At 34.2% G+C, this 14342-nt stretch overlaps 1 protein-coding gene across 2 annotated transcripts in view; it reads left to right on the top strand.

Moving 5' to 3' along the window:
• Positions 1-14342, top strand: part of Slc38a11 (solute carrier family 38 member 11) — a 46473-nt gene that overhangs the window by 8154 nt on the left and 23977 nt on the right. For both annotated transcript variants that reach the window (XM_010606873.2, XM_033756397.1), the window contains exons 4-7: positions 507-641; positions 1566-1631; positions 2804-2910; positions 4474-4553. In XM_010606873.2, the coding sequence (XP_010605175.2) occupies positions 507-641; positions 1566-1631; positions 2804-2910; positions 4474-4553 (388 nt within the window). The remainder of the gene's footprint in view (positions 1-506; positions 642-1565; positions 1632-2803; positions 2911-4473; positions 4554-14342) is intronic.

Here is a 14342-nt window from a genome sequence, read left to right on the forward strand (position 1 = left end):
TAAACCTTTTTAAAAAAAAAAAAAAAAAAAAAAAACATGGGGCTGGGGAGTTAGCTCAGTGGTTCTGCCTCCTGCCTCACAAGCACAAAGTCCCAAGATCAATCCCTGGTACAAAAATAAATAAATAAATTATTTTTTATTTGTTCCTATTTGAAATTTTTTATTAGTACACGTTTACAATACGTAATGAATGTCTTAATCATAGAGTTGGTACATATGCTCTTTCATCTTAGTCTTTTTTATTTCCCCTTTCCCTCACCTCCCTTCCTTCTCCCTCCATCCTTAGATCCCTTTCCCACCTGCAAAAGGTTTACCTCCCTGTTTCCTGTCATCTGTCTTTCATTTTGCTCTTTAAATTGTTTATACTTTCAGTTTTTCATATAAGAAAAATCATGTAATAAACTCTTCTTTAAAATTTCCCTCTTTCTCATTGGTAATTGTCAAAACATGTAGACTCTTTGCATCAAATATATTCTGACATTTGTTAATTTTTGTTTTTACCATAGACTTTTCTCTTGTTTTATTGATAAAAGGAGGGGCCCTCTCTGGAACAGACACCTACCAGTCTTTGGTTAACAAAACCTTCGGCTTTACGGGCTATCTCCTCCTCTCAATTCTACAGTTTTTGTACCCTTTCATAGGTAAGATGACTGTTGAGATAAATATCTTAATGATTTATATTAATGAACAACCATTTCTGAATAAAAATAGTTTAAATAGTTGGTTAATTTTTTGAGAAAATTAACAACTTAAATATTTCCCAAATTAAAGATTTATATCCATCGTTAACTATTTTTCGTTCTATTTTCTGAATACTTTTCTAAAATAAAATGGAGGTCATTTTCATCCAAAACCTAATGGCAAAAAAAAAAAATCTAAACTAAACAAAACAATACAGAATAGTCTGGGATTTAAAGTAAATAAGACAAAAAAGATTACTAAGACTCAATAAACTTAAAAAAAAAAAAAGAATTTGCAAAAACTTCACACTAGGACAACATGCTATTTAATGTTTTACCATAATAATGAGTATGTTACCAAACACTTCTTAAATAAATAAAATGTTAATTTAAACCAATGATCAAACTGACTTGTTTTCTAGAATCATTACAACAGAAGTTACTGTCCAAACAACTAGTCCCATGTGATTACAAAGACAGCTAATTCCCCCCAAAGTCTTACATTTTCTAATAGGGAAGTATTTTGTGCTAAATATTTAAACTTGCTATTATTCTTCTTCACTTTAAGCAGTACATCTGTTTTTGAAAAAGTGTTTAGAAATTGAATATTAATTGCATTTTGAATGACTGTCAAGACTCACTATTTAAAGGTGTTCTGAGATAAATCAATAAATAAAATGAAATCTTTTTGTAATACCAATCACTACTCCTTCATAAATCTGTTCTGTAACTATTTTTAAAGTTGTAGGTATTGGTAATCAATATATATACTTAAAAGTAATATGATTACGGTAATATTTGGAGAGTTATAACTGATTATACTCAAAATATGCATGATGAAGTATGTGATAGCCTATTGATGACTTGTTCAAATCATGTTTTTAGCTATGATAAGTTACAACATAATAGCTGGAGATACTTTGAGCAAAGTGTTTCAAAGGATCCCAGGAGGTAAGTACAAATAAGACATTGAGGGTTTAAATATATGTATTTTATGTAATTATCTATAGTTAATATAATTCATAGTAATTTATACGTAAAATTATGGAAACATTGGATTATTTCAGATCTTACAATTTCCACGATCCATGCTGATCCTAAAGTATTGACTTACTTTTATGAATAGTTTAGTTGTTTAGCTGAGTTAAACATTATTATTATTCATATACTTACAATACTTTACATTTTAAATTACTATGCTTAATAACATCAACTCTATAGAAACATGTTTTCATATCCTATTTATACTATATAATTTCTTAAATGCCCTTATTTTCATTAAGCTATAATTTAATGTAGTAAATTGACATTCTTTAGTGTACATTCTGTGAGTTTTGTCAAATGGATATAGTCATATAACCACAGCCAAAGCCAAACTATGCAACACCTTCATTCTCAAAAAAAATCTTTCCCAATACCCCTTTGTAGTTAAAAAAAAAAAAAAAAAAACTCCTTCATCTGTAGCTTCTGGCAACTCTGGTCTGATTTTCTCTTGGCAGTAGTTTTGCTTTCTCCAGAAGACCATGTAAATAGCATAGTATGGGGTATAGCTTTTTGAGGGTGGCTCCTTTCATTTGATAAGGTGTATCTGAGATTTGTTTATGTCCATGAGCATATCAGTAGTTTGTGTTTGCGTTTGTGTGTGCATGTGTGTTTAATTGTTGAGCATTCCATTTCATGGATGTACAACAAGAGAATTTTGTTTCCCAATTAAGGGACATTCGTATTATATATATCCAGTGTGTGTCAACTACAGGAAAACTTCTAAGAATATTCTCAAGCAGGCCTCTTCAGCACAAACCACAACTTCACTTCCGATATTCAGCTTTTCACAATACCATGGTTGTTAGAATAATTCAGAAATTAGCAGCCTGTTTTCTTTGAAGAATAGGATCAAGGAAACATTATAAGTCCATCCTGAAGTTATTTTATATTTACATTTTTGTGATTTATTTCTATTGCCACACAATTTTATGGAGTTTATCAACTCAACATCATTGTCATTTAGGTAGATTTTATGTTACTTAAGTCATTTTTTAAAAAACATATGCTTAGCTGTTTAGTCATGTCATCAATGTGCTGCTTAAACCTATAAACACTAAATAACATTTGTTGTGTTTTAGTTGATCCTGAAAATTTGTTTATTGGTCGACACTTCATTATTGTGCTTTCCACCATTAGCTTCACTCTGCCTTTGTCCTTGTACCGAGATATAGCAAAGCTTGGAAAGGTAATTTTTTAAATTTTAAATAGGCATAGAAATGAACCTCATTACCTGCATTTATTTTGTTCATCCACAATCCTTTGGCGAAACTATTAATTACAATATTTAGTTTCAGTTTCTTTTGGTTTATTTATGATTGTGCTACAATAAACTGTAGTTGAATTATTAGCTTGCTTTGTGGAACTGATGGTTAAAAAGTTGATGAAAGTGAACTAAAGTTATCCTTCCTTTTTCAAGATAGATGCCCTAACTGATATTAGATAATACCTATCTGATATTAAAGTTTAGAAAAAGAACTATAATTACAGTAACTTTCATTTTTGGAAACTTCCATTTTTGTTGGTAGTTTCAACAATATTCATGAATACTCTGACCACCATACTTTGCCTCAGTAGAAGTCATCCAGTCATAAGCACAAGTGTATCGAAAGGATGTGTGTGTGGTGTGTGTAAATTATCTGTATGAACTATTTTTTATGTCACATGTTCAGTGTAGATATAAATGTTATCTTCTAAATATAGAAAGCAAAGCTTTCATAAAGAGCAAGCTACTAATATTTACCATATTGATACCTTAACGTCTTCCTCTAAGTACTTCTGGAAAGTGTCATCCTGAGATGTTTAAGTACCTAAATCTCCTGGTACACAAAGTAGTAAGAACCCTGATCAGGAGTCACGTTCACTTGCATTTGAATTTGCTCTTTGTCACTTTCTAACTGTGTGACTTGGTCATGAATCTGTTCCTCAAAAGAGCCACAGACTTAGAATAAGGATCTTTCTAATTAAAAATTAGCAATTTATAGAATAAAGTTAATGATAATCACATGAAGTAAAATCAATTTGATTTTTTTTACTTGTCAGAGAAATACCTAAAATGTGCAAAATCGTTTTAAAATTAAGAATAAAAATACAAACCTGCTGTAATGAGGGCATAGCGCGCACACACACACACACACACACACACACACACACACACACACACTGCACTTTCTATTTTAACCAGTTTAAAATAGTAATACTACAGACAGGCAGAAGTAGAAGCACAGATCAGAGGGAACAACCATTAGAAAAATAGAATGACAAAGCTAGAAAGCAGATAAAAAAAAATGTAGAGGCATCAAAAAAATGGAGAGGGTAGTATATGTGTTGTGTTGGAAAAGAAAACGCAAGATAAAGATAGAAGTAGAAGAATAATTACAATTTTTTAAAAGCACAAATCTTAAAGCCTGAAGAAAGAAGAAAACATATTTCATTTTATATGCATTGATTAAAATTTCCTGTTTTGTATTATATACAGGAAGCCACTAAACATATTTAAAACCTTACTGGAAAGTTACAACAATAGTTGTATTTGATTCTTGTTCATTTATGGGGGTAGCAGGACAGTGATCCTATAAGAAGTTGCATGCCTAAGGATATTAGCATCAGTTTACAAGAATATAAATTGTAAAATAATTGGATTTTTTTAAATCTGTGCATTAGTTTATCCAAGTAAAAAAGAAAAATCTGTAATATTTTACACAAAATAACACATTCTAAACCTATATCATGTTTATATTTTCTTTTGCAGATCTCCTTTATTTCTACAGTCTTAACAACTCTAATTCTTGGAATTGTAATAACAAGGGTAATTTCATTGGGTCCAAACATGTAAGTTTTGTTATTACATTTGTTAGTCTTTGATTTATAGCCTTTACATAGATATATACATAACATATTATAAATGCAGAAATATAAAGCAATCAGAACCATAAAGATATATGGAAAGATAATCAGAAATATCACTTATCTTCAGTAATTGAAAAAAAATAATTATATGTAAGTAAACATGTATTTTTCAGCCAAATTCTGCCAGGTTAAAGGCATAAAATCAAGTTTAGTTAACACTTTACAAGCCATCCTTAAGCATTGGAACAAGGAAGAGATTTTGAACAGTGGGAAACAGGAGTGAGGTAGAAATGGACTTATTTTTAACAGTTGCACCAGTCTAAACTCAAATGAGAAGAGTAAAGAACATAGTGTTTTTTCTCCACTAAACTAATGGTAGTCACTTTGAAAACTGCCTTTTATTCTATCCTAATATTATATTCTTTAATTATCTTGTTTTAAACTCTTCCTTGTTTGTTAATTAATGGTGACAACTGGCAGTGCTATTTATTTTTAATGTTATCATTTGGCCAACTTGGTATTACTTCCTTGTTTTTCAAAAATACCACTCATCCTAATAATTTAAAAGTGTGTGTGCTGTTAATCTAAACTATAGTTGTATTGCTGTAGGATAGGTTGCCAGGTAAGAAAACCAGGTGTCTTATATTCAGCCCCGAGAATATACTGGAATGAAACCAGTTTAAATTAGTTTAAACAGAGTTAGATTTCCATAACACATAATTTTTTGAGGCAAAGTCACATTATTCAGTACAGACTGGATTTGCCCTTACCCTGTACTCCAGGATGAACATAATAAATAATTTTGAATAAATAAATACAAGATGTAATCAAAATATACAGTGAATTTTTTTTCATTTAAAAAATTATTACAATAAAAGACATTGGGCCCGGGATTTAGCTCAGTGGTGCCACCACCTGCCTGGCAAGCGCAAGGTCCCGAGTTCAATCCCTGATACAAAAAAAAAAAAAAAGACATATTGCTATTAATCTTCCTCAGAATGCTCCTCCTCCTGTCAAACACATTATCCCATTATTCTTGTCACTTTCCTGAGAGAAGTTCTGGAAGTCCTCTTTCAGGCTTGAAATATTATCGTGTATCCTTATTCACTTTACTTAAATCTGGCTCCCTGTAACTTCTGGCTCTTACCCATAGTCAAAAAGACAATGAAAGGTAAACTTTTTGAATTGATTAAGGACATCATAAGTTCATATATCCGCCATATTTTCCAACCACACCCCATACATTAGGGAATTTATACTTGACAAGAAAAGTAAAATTAATTTAAGGCATGATGTCTCAACCAATGCAAAACTCTGGGTTTTTCGGTGAATAATAGCCATGAGGAAAAAAAAAAAAGATAACAGGATTAGCAGCTCTAGTTGATAGTGTAGTCAACAAAATAATTTGATTTTTTATTGTTTATTTGTTGCTCTGCAAAATTACTCAGCTGTTTATGCTTATGATAGGCTTTTTAGCTTTTCGAGAAATTTCAAAGAGTATACCTCAAGTTTATTTGGAAGAAAGTATGAAATATCTAGTCTAATTGTCTTTAACATAGCTTTGATTTTAAAATTGAATACCTGTTTTTAGAAGTTTTACATAAAAGAGAGTATAAATATCCATCACATTTATGTTAAAATTTTTCTTCACATTATTTCATCCTGATTCACAGCCGTGTTAGTCAGCTTGGGCTGCCATAAAAAAACCACCACAGTTTGAAAGGCTTAAGCAGAGATTTATCTTTCCCTAGTTCTGAAGGTTAGAAGCAAAAAATTGGAGTCAGGAGTAGTGGCACACCCCTTTAATCCCAGCACTTGGGAGGCTGAGGCAGGAGGATCGCTATGAGTTCGAGACCAGCCTGGGCTACACAGTGAGTTCCAGGTCAGTCTCAACTACATAGTGAGACCCTGTCTCAAAAAAAAAACAAAACAAAACAAAACAAAAGAAGCAAAAAATTGGGCTGCCAATATGTCTGGTTTCTGGCAAGAACACTACCCCTGGCAGAGAGACACAGCAAGATCACTGTTGTCTCTGCTTGGGGCAGTAACCCTATCATGAGGGCCCACCCTCAAGACCTTATGGAAACCTAATTACCTCCCCATGACTACTTCTCCAAATATCACTACTCTGAGAGTTGGGGCTTTAATGTGTGTGTTAGAGGGAAGACAATTCTGTCTCCAGAGTTAGAGGTTTTGAAATGCACTTGGTCCACTCCAACATGACCTTTTAGTGAACACTCAGTGCCTATTGTTTTCAGCTATTGCACTATGCCCTGTTAGAAAAGGAGCAGAGAAACGCATAAATTGGTACCTGCTTGTCTTAGTTACTTTCCTCATTGCTGACACCCACAAATTAAAGGAGGAAGTGTTTACTCCAGCTCACAGTTTGTGGAGATTTAAGTCTATACTAGACTGGCTCCATGGCACAGCAGAGGGACATCACAGAGGAGAAACGGTCCATGGTAAAGCAGGTAGGAGGCAGCAAAGCAAAGCAGCAGCAACAAGCTTCATTTTCTCTTTTATCCCATCCAAGTACAAGCCTTTTGGGTGGTGCCACCCACAACCAGGGTGGAGTATTCCATTACCCATACCCAGACCTATAATAAAGCCATTAGTGAACTAATCCAGTACTCAAAACCTTCATCCCAGTATCACACCCTTAATCCACATTTACACACCCTAGATCCAGCCACTTACAAAAAAGCCTCACATGAGGCTTTGGGTACATCTGGTACAGACCCTAACACTGCTGCAAGTTGTTCATAGGTATGACAAAGGAGTTTGTTTGTTTGTTTGTTTTTTAAAGAAGACTAAAAAGAAATTGCAAAGTACAAATGTAATAAGTACAAAGTAGAAGCATGAAACAAGGGCAGAGATAATGCCAAGAAAATGGATTGCTTAATGCTGGGTCCAGATTAGGAAACTCTTCTCACAGAGTAGATAGAAAAGCATAAAAGTATATATTCACTTCTACTGATTTATTCACTCTCTATTGTGTTAGTACTTTATGTATCTCTGATTTTCAAAAGGTTAATTTGTAGCAATCAAAAGTTAATAAGTACATTAAACAGAAAACAATAAATGACAATTTGGACTAAAATTTTAATCATAGGAGACCAAACTTGTAATTGAAAATTTTATTATGAAAATGAGTGTAAGAAAAAAATCATCATGTTTTCTCTAAAAGGTCTGATGTATTTGGTACATATGTAGTACAATGAGGCAATATTGATAAGGAAAAAATAGCTAAATTAAGAAGTCAGTCCTCATTTGAGACCCAGGAGAACAGTGTAAAAGAAGATTTCCAAATCTGGCTACACATCAGAATCACCGGAATAGGTGTTGCAAAACTGTACTGGGAACCCCATTTGCAGAGATTCTGACAGAAGTGATCTAAGAGCCAGGCAACTGGATTTACTAAACAAGATCTAGAAAAAAAAAGATACTAAATTTATGAGTATTCATCAATTGACACATCATTTCCAAAACTGAACCAGAGATTCTATGTCATTTTAGTTACTATTGTGCGGTTAGTTTTCAGGATTCTATGTCATTTTAGTTACTATTGTGTGGTTAGTTTTCAGGATTCATTCTTCACTTTTTCTCAGTATTTTTAGATAGAAAATGTCACGTGAGATGCTATCATTAATACAAAGAGAAATAAAAAATCTTTGCTCTCGAAGGACTGGCAGTATAGTAGAAAAGAGAAAGCCATACAAATGACTCCTGGGTGGGGATATAGTTGATACCGAGAAAGAGGAAGTGGAGTCTACTTCCTGGTGGAGCTGAATGAATTGATTTTGAGCTGAGTATTCTGGCTGTCAACAAAATTAGCCTACATCTTTAATAGCGATATAGGATTTTTATGTGAGCCTTTGAGTTTTTTCTAATAATAAGTATTATTTACTTAAATATTTCAATATTTAGACTTTGTGAAAGTATATTTTTAATCCTGGGCCACCTTTTATTTCTGTTTGAATACTACTGCCAACAACTTCTGTTTGTCCCTATTTACAGCCAGAATAATTAAGTCTCATGTTCAGAGATTGGCATGGAAGCCAGTCATGCAGGCTTTTTTCTGAAAATATGACAGTAAACAATGCTTATAATCCATAAGACAAGAAATTCAATACACCATGAGTGGTTTTCTTCATTTTTGGTTCAGATGAATGATCAGAAAAGCTGTAGTTCTTTTTTATAGGGCCTTTAAAATGGTGTTTGAAAAGATCTTTAAACCCACTATCAGAAAAGAGGAAGTTCTGTGATGGTTAGTGGTATTGACCTGGTTACTATGGAAACACCTTTTTAGTGTTTGTGTTTTAAAAATAAAGCAATTCAATTTCCTTTTCCATAACTCAGAGGGCCATAAATTCTACTTTTTTTTTAAATGTGATTTCAAATATCTCACAGTTCAATGACTTTCTGTTCTTTTTGGAAATTATGTTCAGTTTTATTGTATTTTCTAACCTTTTGCTTTCTAAAAACTGAGGTGGCAAAGCAATTTAATTGTTTTCCAGAAAGTCTGCAAGCATAAAAATGCAGTAACCCACTTCTTCTATTTTTCCCCAAGAGGAATATGAAGCATTATTGTTCCAAAAACTTACATTCTTCCATTAACATTCAACTTTTTGGCATTCAGAATGAAAATGATCACATGCATTTCAAACTTAAAGCTATCTTTTCCTTTATATGACATTTATTTCACAGAATGTAATCAAGAATGTTGTTTTTAAACACAGTAAATGTGTCTATACTTTTAATATGCATTTATACACAAAAAATTTCAAAATCTCTATACATATTATTTTCCTTACCCTTTATCCATTTTAACCATGAAATTTTACAATTTACTGCTTCACATAAAAAACTAGAGGGGTTAAAGAAAAGATCAGAAAAACATGAGTAATGACAAAGGAAGAATATACATCTGGGAAAGGAAATCCTTGATTATAACAAATATCAGCCACTGTATTCTTTGATGGCTTAGAAATTATTGACATTTTTGTTGCAAATGACAACTACAGAACTATTAACTGAAGCAAAAGAGAACTTACTGACTCAACTATAAAGTTTAAGATTATTGTTATAAGGTGTATAAGACTCACTTTGTTGGGCTTACAAGTGAATCGAACTTACAAACATTCTCAAGGAATGAGACTTACTATAGTTCTGTTGTAAGGTATGGTTGGACATCAGAGCTCAGTTAATGAAAGTAGACATAGTTTTTTTTTTCTTTTTTCATCTCTGTTTTTCCTCCTATATGGGTCCTAGTTTCTGAAAGGCTTCCCTCATTCTGACAAGTTGGCGGCAGCAGTCTTACCCTACATCTATCCAACTTGAAGTCAATAGAGAAAGAGCTTTCTTTTAGGATACTTCCAAAAACCTCACTCCCACAATTATGTTCTGCAGGCTCTAATGAGGATCTGTGATTATATCAGATCTTGTCATCTTGGCCTGTGTCGCGATGCTTGTGTTTACATTACACATGTCCCTACTTAGATATAAGAACAGGGTCGACCTTACTAAACTATCTGGACCAAAAATGAAAAAATGGGTGATAACAAAAGAAATCAAGTCAGTGATACCAGGAGAAGGGGGAGTAGCCTTGTGTGGAACAAACGACAAATTTCTACTTCAGATGATAGGAATTTCAATCAAAAGTTAGAGTGAAAATCAGATAGAGATTTAAGGGTATGATAGCGAAAAGGCTGGCAAATTCAACCCTTCTCCTTCCTCTTCCTCTTCCACTTCTTTTGAAGAATATCAATGAATGGAAATAACATGGAAAAACTGGCTTGAGACAGTAAAGTTACTAAAAACTACCTTTTTTTGCATTTTATGATTGAACATATTATAAATCAAGTCAAAAGGTGGAGCCATGAAATCTTGAAAGCTTAGAGTTTGGGATATCATTAGAGTGGTACTTAGAAATGAGATACCTTTCTTCTTCTTGAAATAGTAGTATAAAGATATTGAGAATGAAATATGCATCTATTCTGAAAACTCTAGTGGGGAATTTGAGTATTTATGCCCAGAAAGCTTTCTTGTCTCAAGGATATTATTGTCTGAGAGTAATGTCAAAGCTTGAATATTTTGGCTGATGAAATTTGGAAATTTTTCAATAGGAAGTAGGAAGGAATTTACACAAATGGATAAAATGACCATGTTAATTGTTAAATTGTCCTCATCCTGTGTAAGCACCATGAAAACAGAGATAACACTTTCTTTATTGCAGAGTGCTTAACATAGTACCAGGTACAGCAAATAATTGCAACATGATCGATTGAATGAATCCTTAGGCCTTCTGGCTTCAACCACTTGCACTTAGGGATTGACTGACCAAATTTTTGAAGCAATGGGACAATAAAAAAAAAGGTCCTGTGGTAATTAGAATTGCATGTAAAAATATTTATTGACAAACAAAATTTTCTAGAGCTACCTCAAAGGCTAGCAGAATTTGCTAACTCATTTGCTAAACTACCATTGGACTCCAGATTCTATAGCACTATAAGAGCCAGTGGCACGTTATGCCCACACAAAACAACATACAGAGCTACTGCCGTACTTAATCTAACCCAAAACAGTAAAACTTTCTTCAAGATGGGGTATGCCTAGAGAGGTTGTGACTGTTGGTGCTGGGGAAACAACCCAGGCTGCTCTGCTCACTGTTAAGTCTTTATTTTAATCAACATCGCTTTTTTGTTTGTTTGTTTGTTTGTTGACAGAGTTTTGCAATGTAGTTCAGGCAAGATTCAAAGTCACTATGTAGCCAAGGCTGGCTTCAGGCTCACAGCAATCCTCCTACCTCAGCCTCCTGAGTACTGGGATTATGGGAGCGCACCACCACACCCGGCAGCATCATTTATTTTTATGAATGACTGCCTTCATGAGGTCTACCACCTCTCTTGGTAATATCTTTCTGAAGCTAGACTGGTCTCCTGTACAGACTCAAAAACAAAGAACAAAACTAGAATGGCCTATTCTTTGATCCAGTAAGAATATTTTTAAATGCCTAACTGATGCTAATCACTCTTCTAGTTTTGAGGACTCCAAAGATAACGAAAACACATTCCCTGACCTCAGATCACAATAGTTTATGGAACAGACATATGAAAGACATTCTCAATATAATATTTAATAGAATTGTGGGCAGGTGCCATGCAAACAGGGCCCCTAGCCCAACCTGTGTATGCAGGTAATACTTTCAACTAAGAGAGTACATGATTGATCTGCTGCTCAAAAATGCACAGGCATCAGTTGGATTAAAAAAGGATCAGGTCCTTTTCTTCCTATTTCTCACTATCTATTATACAAGGTGGAAAGGGGAAAGGGAAGTGGGAGCCATAGGGGAAATGAAAGAAGGGAAAGGAATAAATATGAGAAAAGGAAAAAAATGGAAACAAAGTCTTTGTAAACAGGGAGAGGTGGAGGGATTGAAGGGAGGGCAGGGGAATGGGGAAATAATAAGAACCAAGATACATCATGTAAAGGTACAAATTCCCAATGATGAATAATGATGAATGTCACCATATTATATACCTAAAATGTACCAGTAAACACTGAATTTTTTAAAAGGGGTCAGGAGTGGTAGGGAGAGGAGAGAGGGTAGTGTCAGCAGAAATGAATGAGGCCCAGAAATGTGGTCTGTGTAATGGCAGAAAACGTTCAGGATTCCAACATTAGAAGGCACTTGGAAAAGAGAGAGATGCTTTGCACTAGCTGGAGAACTCATATCTCTGTACAAAGGTCACCCTGCCCCTTTCTGGACAGTTCACTCCCATTGTTACCCTACGGCTTCTTTTTGCCTTTCTTGTGTCAGATTACTGTCCAAGGTCCTTTGGTGGAGTTCATTTAAAAGAGAAAAATCCTGCCCCTTCCCACCCATGCTTTGCCTATTTACTCCAAACAAACAACAATAAACATAGTGAAAATTTTTCAAAGAGTTGATAGAGGAATCAGAGAGAATAAAATCAACCAAGTGGTCACCACAGTGATGCATGCCAGCTACTCAGGAGGCAACAACAGAAAAATAAAAATGAACACAGTAGATGACAATAAGAATTGAAAGATGTTGGTGTCCCAAATGAGCAAAAAAATGTGAGATTTAGGGTGCCAAAACCAATACACGATCCATATTTTTTAAAATAGAGTTATATTTTGGCAAAAGCAGCATAAAACTTTATGTAAAATTTGCATCAAAATCAACTTTCAAAAACTATTTTTTTAAAAGGAACTGTTTTGATGTTTAGAGTGATTCCCTCAGATTACTTTGCCTGAGCAGCTTTTGCTGTTCGTGTAAACCACATTTATCACTGAACAGAATCACAGTGAGCTGGGAGTGGGGAAGTGGCAGAGAACCCTCAGCTGATGCCTCAGATGGGGGAAGTGGTCAGATCTTCCTGTCGTTAATAGCTTGTGGTGTGACAGGAAACGTAGGGCCTTAGTTTGTGTGCCATCTGGAACACTTAACTCTCAGATGTGTCTGCGTAAAGAGGTTAATACATAAAGCTCTTATAGCAAAAACGCAGACTTTGCCAATTTAATGTAATTTCGAAAGGTGCTTCCATTTGGCTGAAAAGAGTTTGGGCAGGTACTAGATTTCGTCCTCCTGATTCACAGGACTCACGTTCTAAGGCTGAAGAGCAATCAAGCTGAAGCTGGTTTTTTCAGTGTGTAAACACTAAAGGAATATTTCACAGGACTGGCTTCTTCCTATGTTGCTTTATTGCTACTCAGCTGTTGTGAAGACAAGGAGGAGTTTATATTTCAAAACACGAAGAAATATCTGAATCCAAGCATCCAAACTTTGCAAAATGAATTTAATTCTCCCAGCTTTCTCTACTTCCTCCCTTTCCCTCCTCACGCAAAACTGTTTATCAACAGTACACAGGGGAGCGAGTGAAGGTCAGTGGTCGGGCTTGCTAGTACATAAACGTATAAGTACCTGGCTTCAGTCCACAGAGAAACAGAAAAGTAGAGGTATATAACTGAGAGCTTGTTGAAATTTTGGAAGGTAAGGGAAGCAATCATTCTTACAAAAGTATTAGTCGTGATAAGTCCACCTACTGCTGTAAGGCAGTCCCTTAGTTATCTTTCTCCTTTTTATATTCTATAATACATAGACTATAATACAAAAACCACAAATTTTAAAATTAAATACTTATATTTCTGTTTTATAATTTTCCTTTCATTTTCCCTCCTACAATTAATACCTCCTTTCAGATTTTTTGTTTGTTTGTTTGTTTTTAGTACTAGGGTTAGAACTCAGGACCTTGCATTTGCGAGGTAGGTGCAGTGCCACTGAGCTAAATCTCTGGGCCTCTTTTTAGCTTTTTAAAAATTTGTCTAGCTAGTATTCTGCCTGAATTGTAAAATTGATCATTTTTGTTACTTCTCCAAATACTCAAACAAATAAGACAATCTGAATTGCATCAATTTTTCTAAATACCTCTCTCCTAGAGGTATCTTCATGTTGCTCCTTCCTAGCCAGATGATGTTTCTCCTTACTCCCCCAGTATTGAGCTAAGACTTCCTTTTCTCTCTTTATCGTGTCAGATTCCCTCTACCTGAATCCCAGAGATTCCATTTGCTTTACTTTTCCCTTTCCCTGCAGTATCCCCACTAGCTTTCTGGTGGTGTGTCTGAGTTTTACATACTCAAGAGTTTTACAAGGAAAATCAGCTCTTCCTCATTATAAACTCTATCCATGATTGTAATATCTTCCATTTTCAATACTTTACACATAAGTATCCACTTTCCTCTTCACAAAAT

Source organism: Fukomys damarensis, unplaced genomic scaffold, assembly GCF_012274545.1.
Source record: "Fukomys damarensis isolate Sample0158 unplaced genomic scaffold, DMR_v1.0_HiC HiC_scaffold_26, whole genome shotgun sequence".
Lineage (NCBI taxonomy): Eukaryota > Metazoa > Chordata > Mammalia > Rodentia > Bathyergidae > Fukomys > Fukomys damarensis.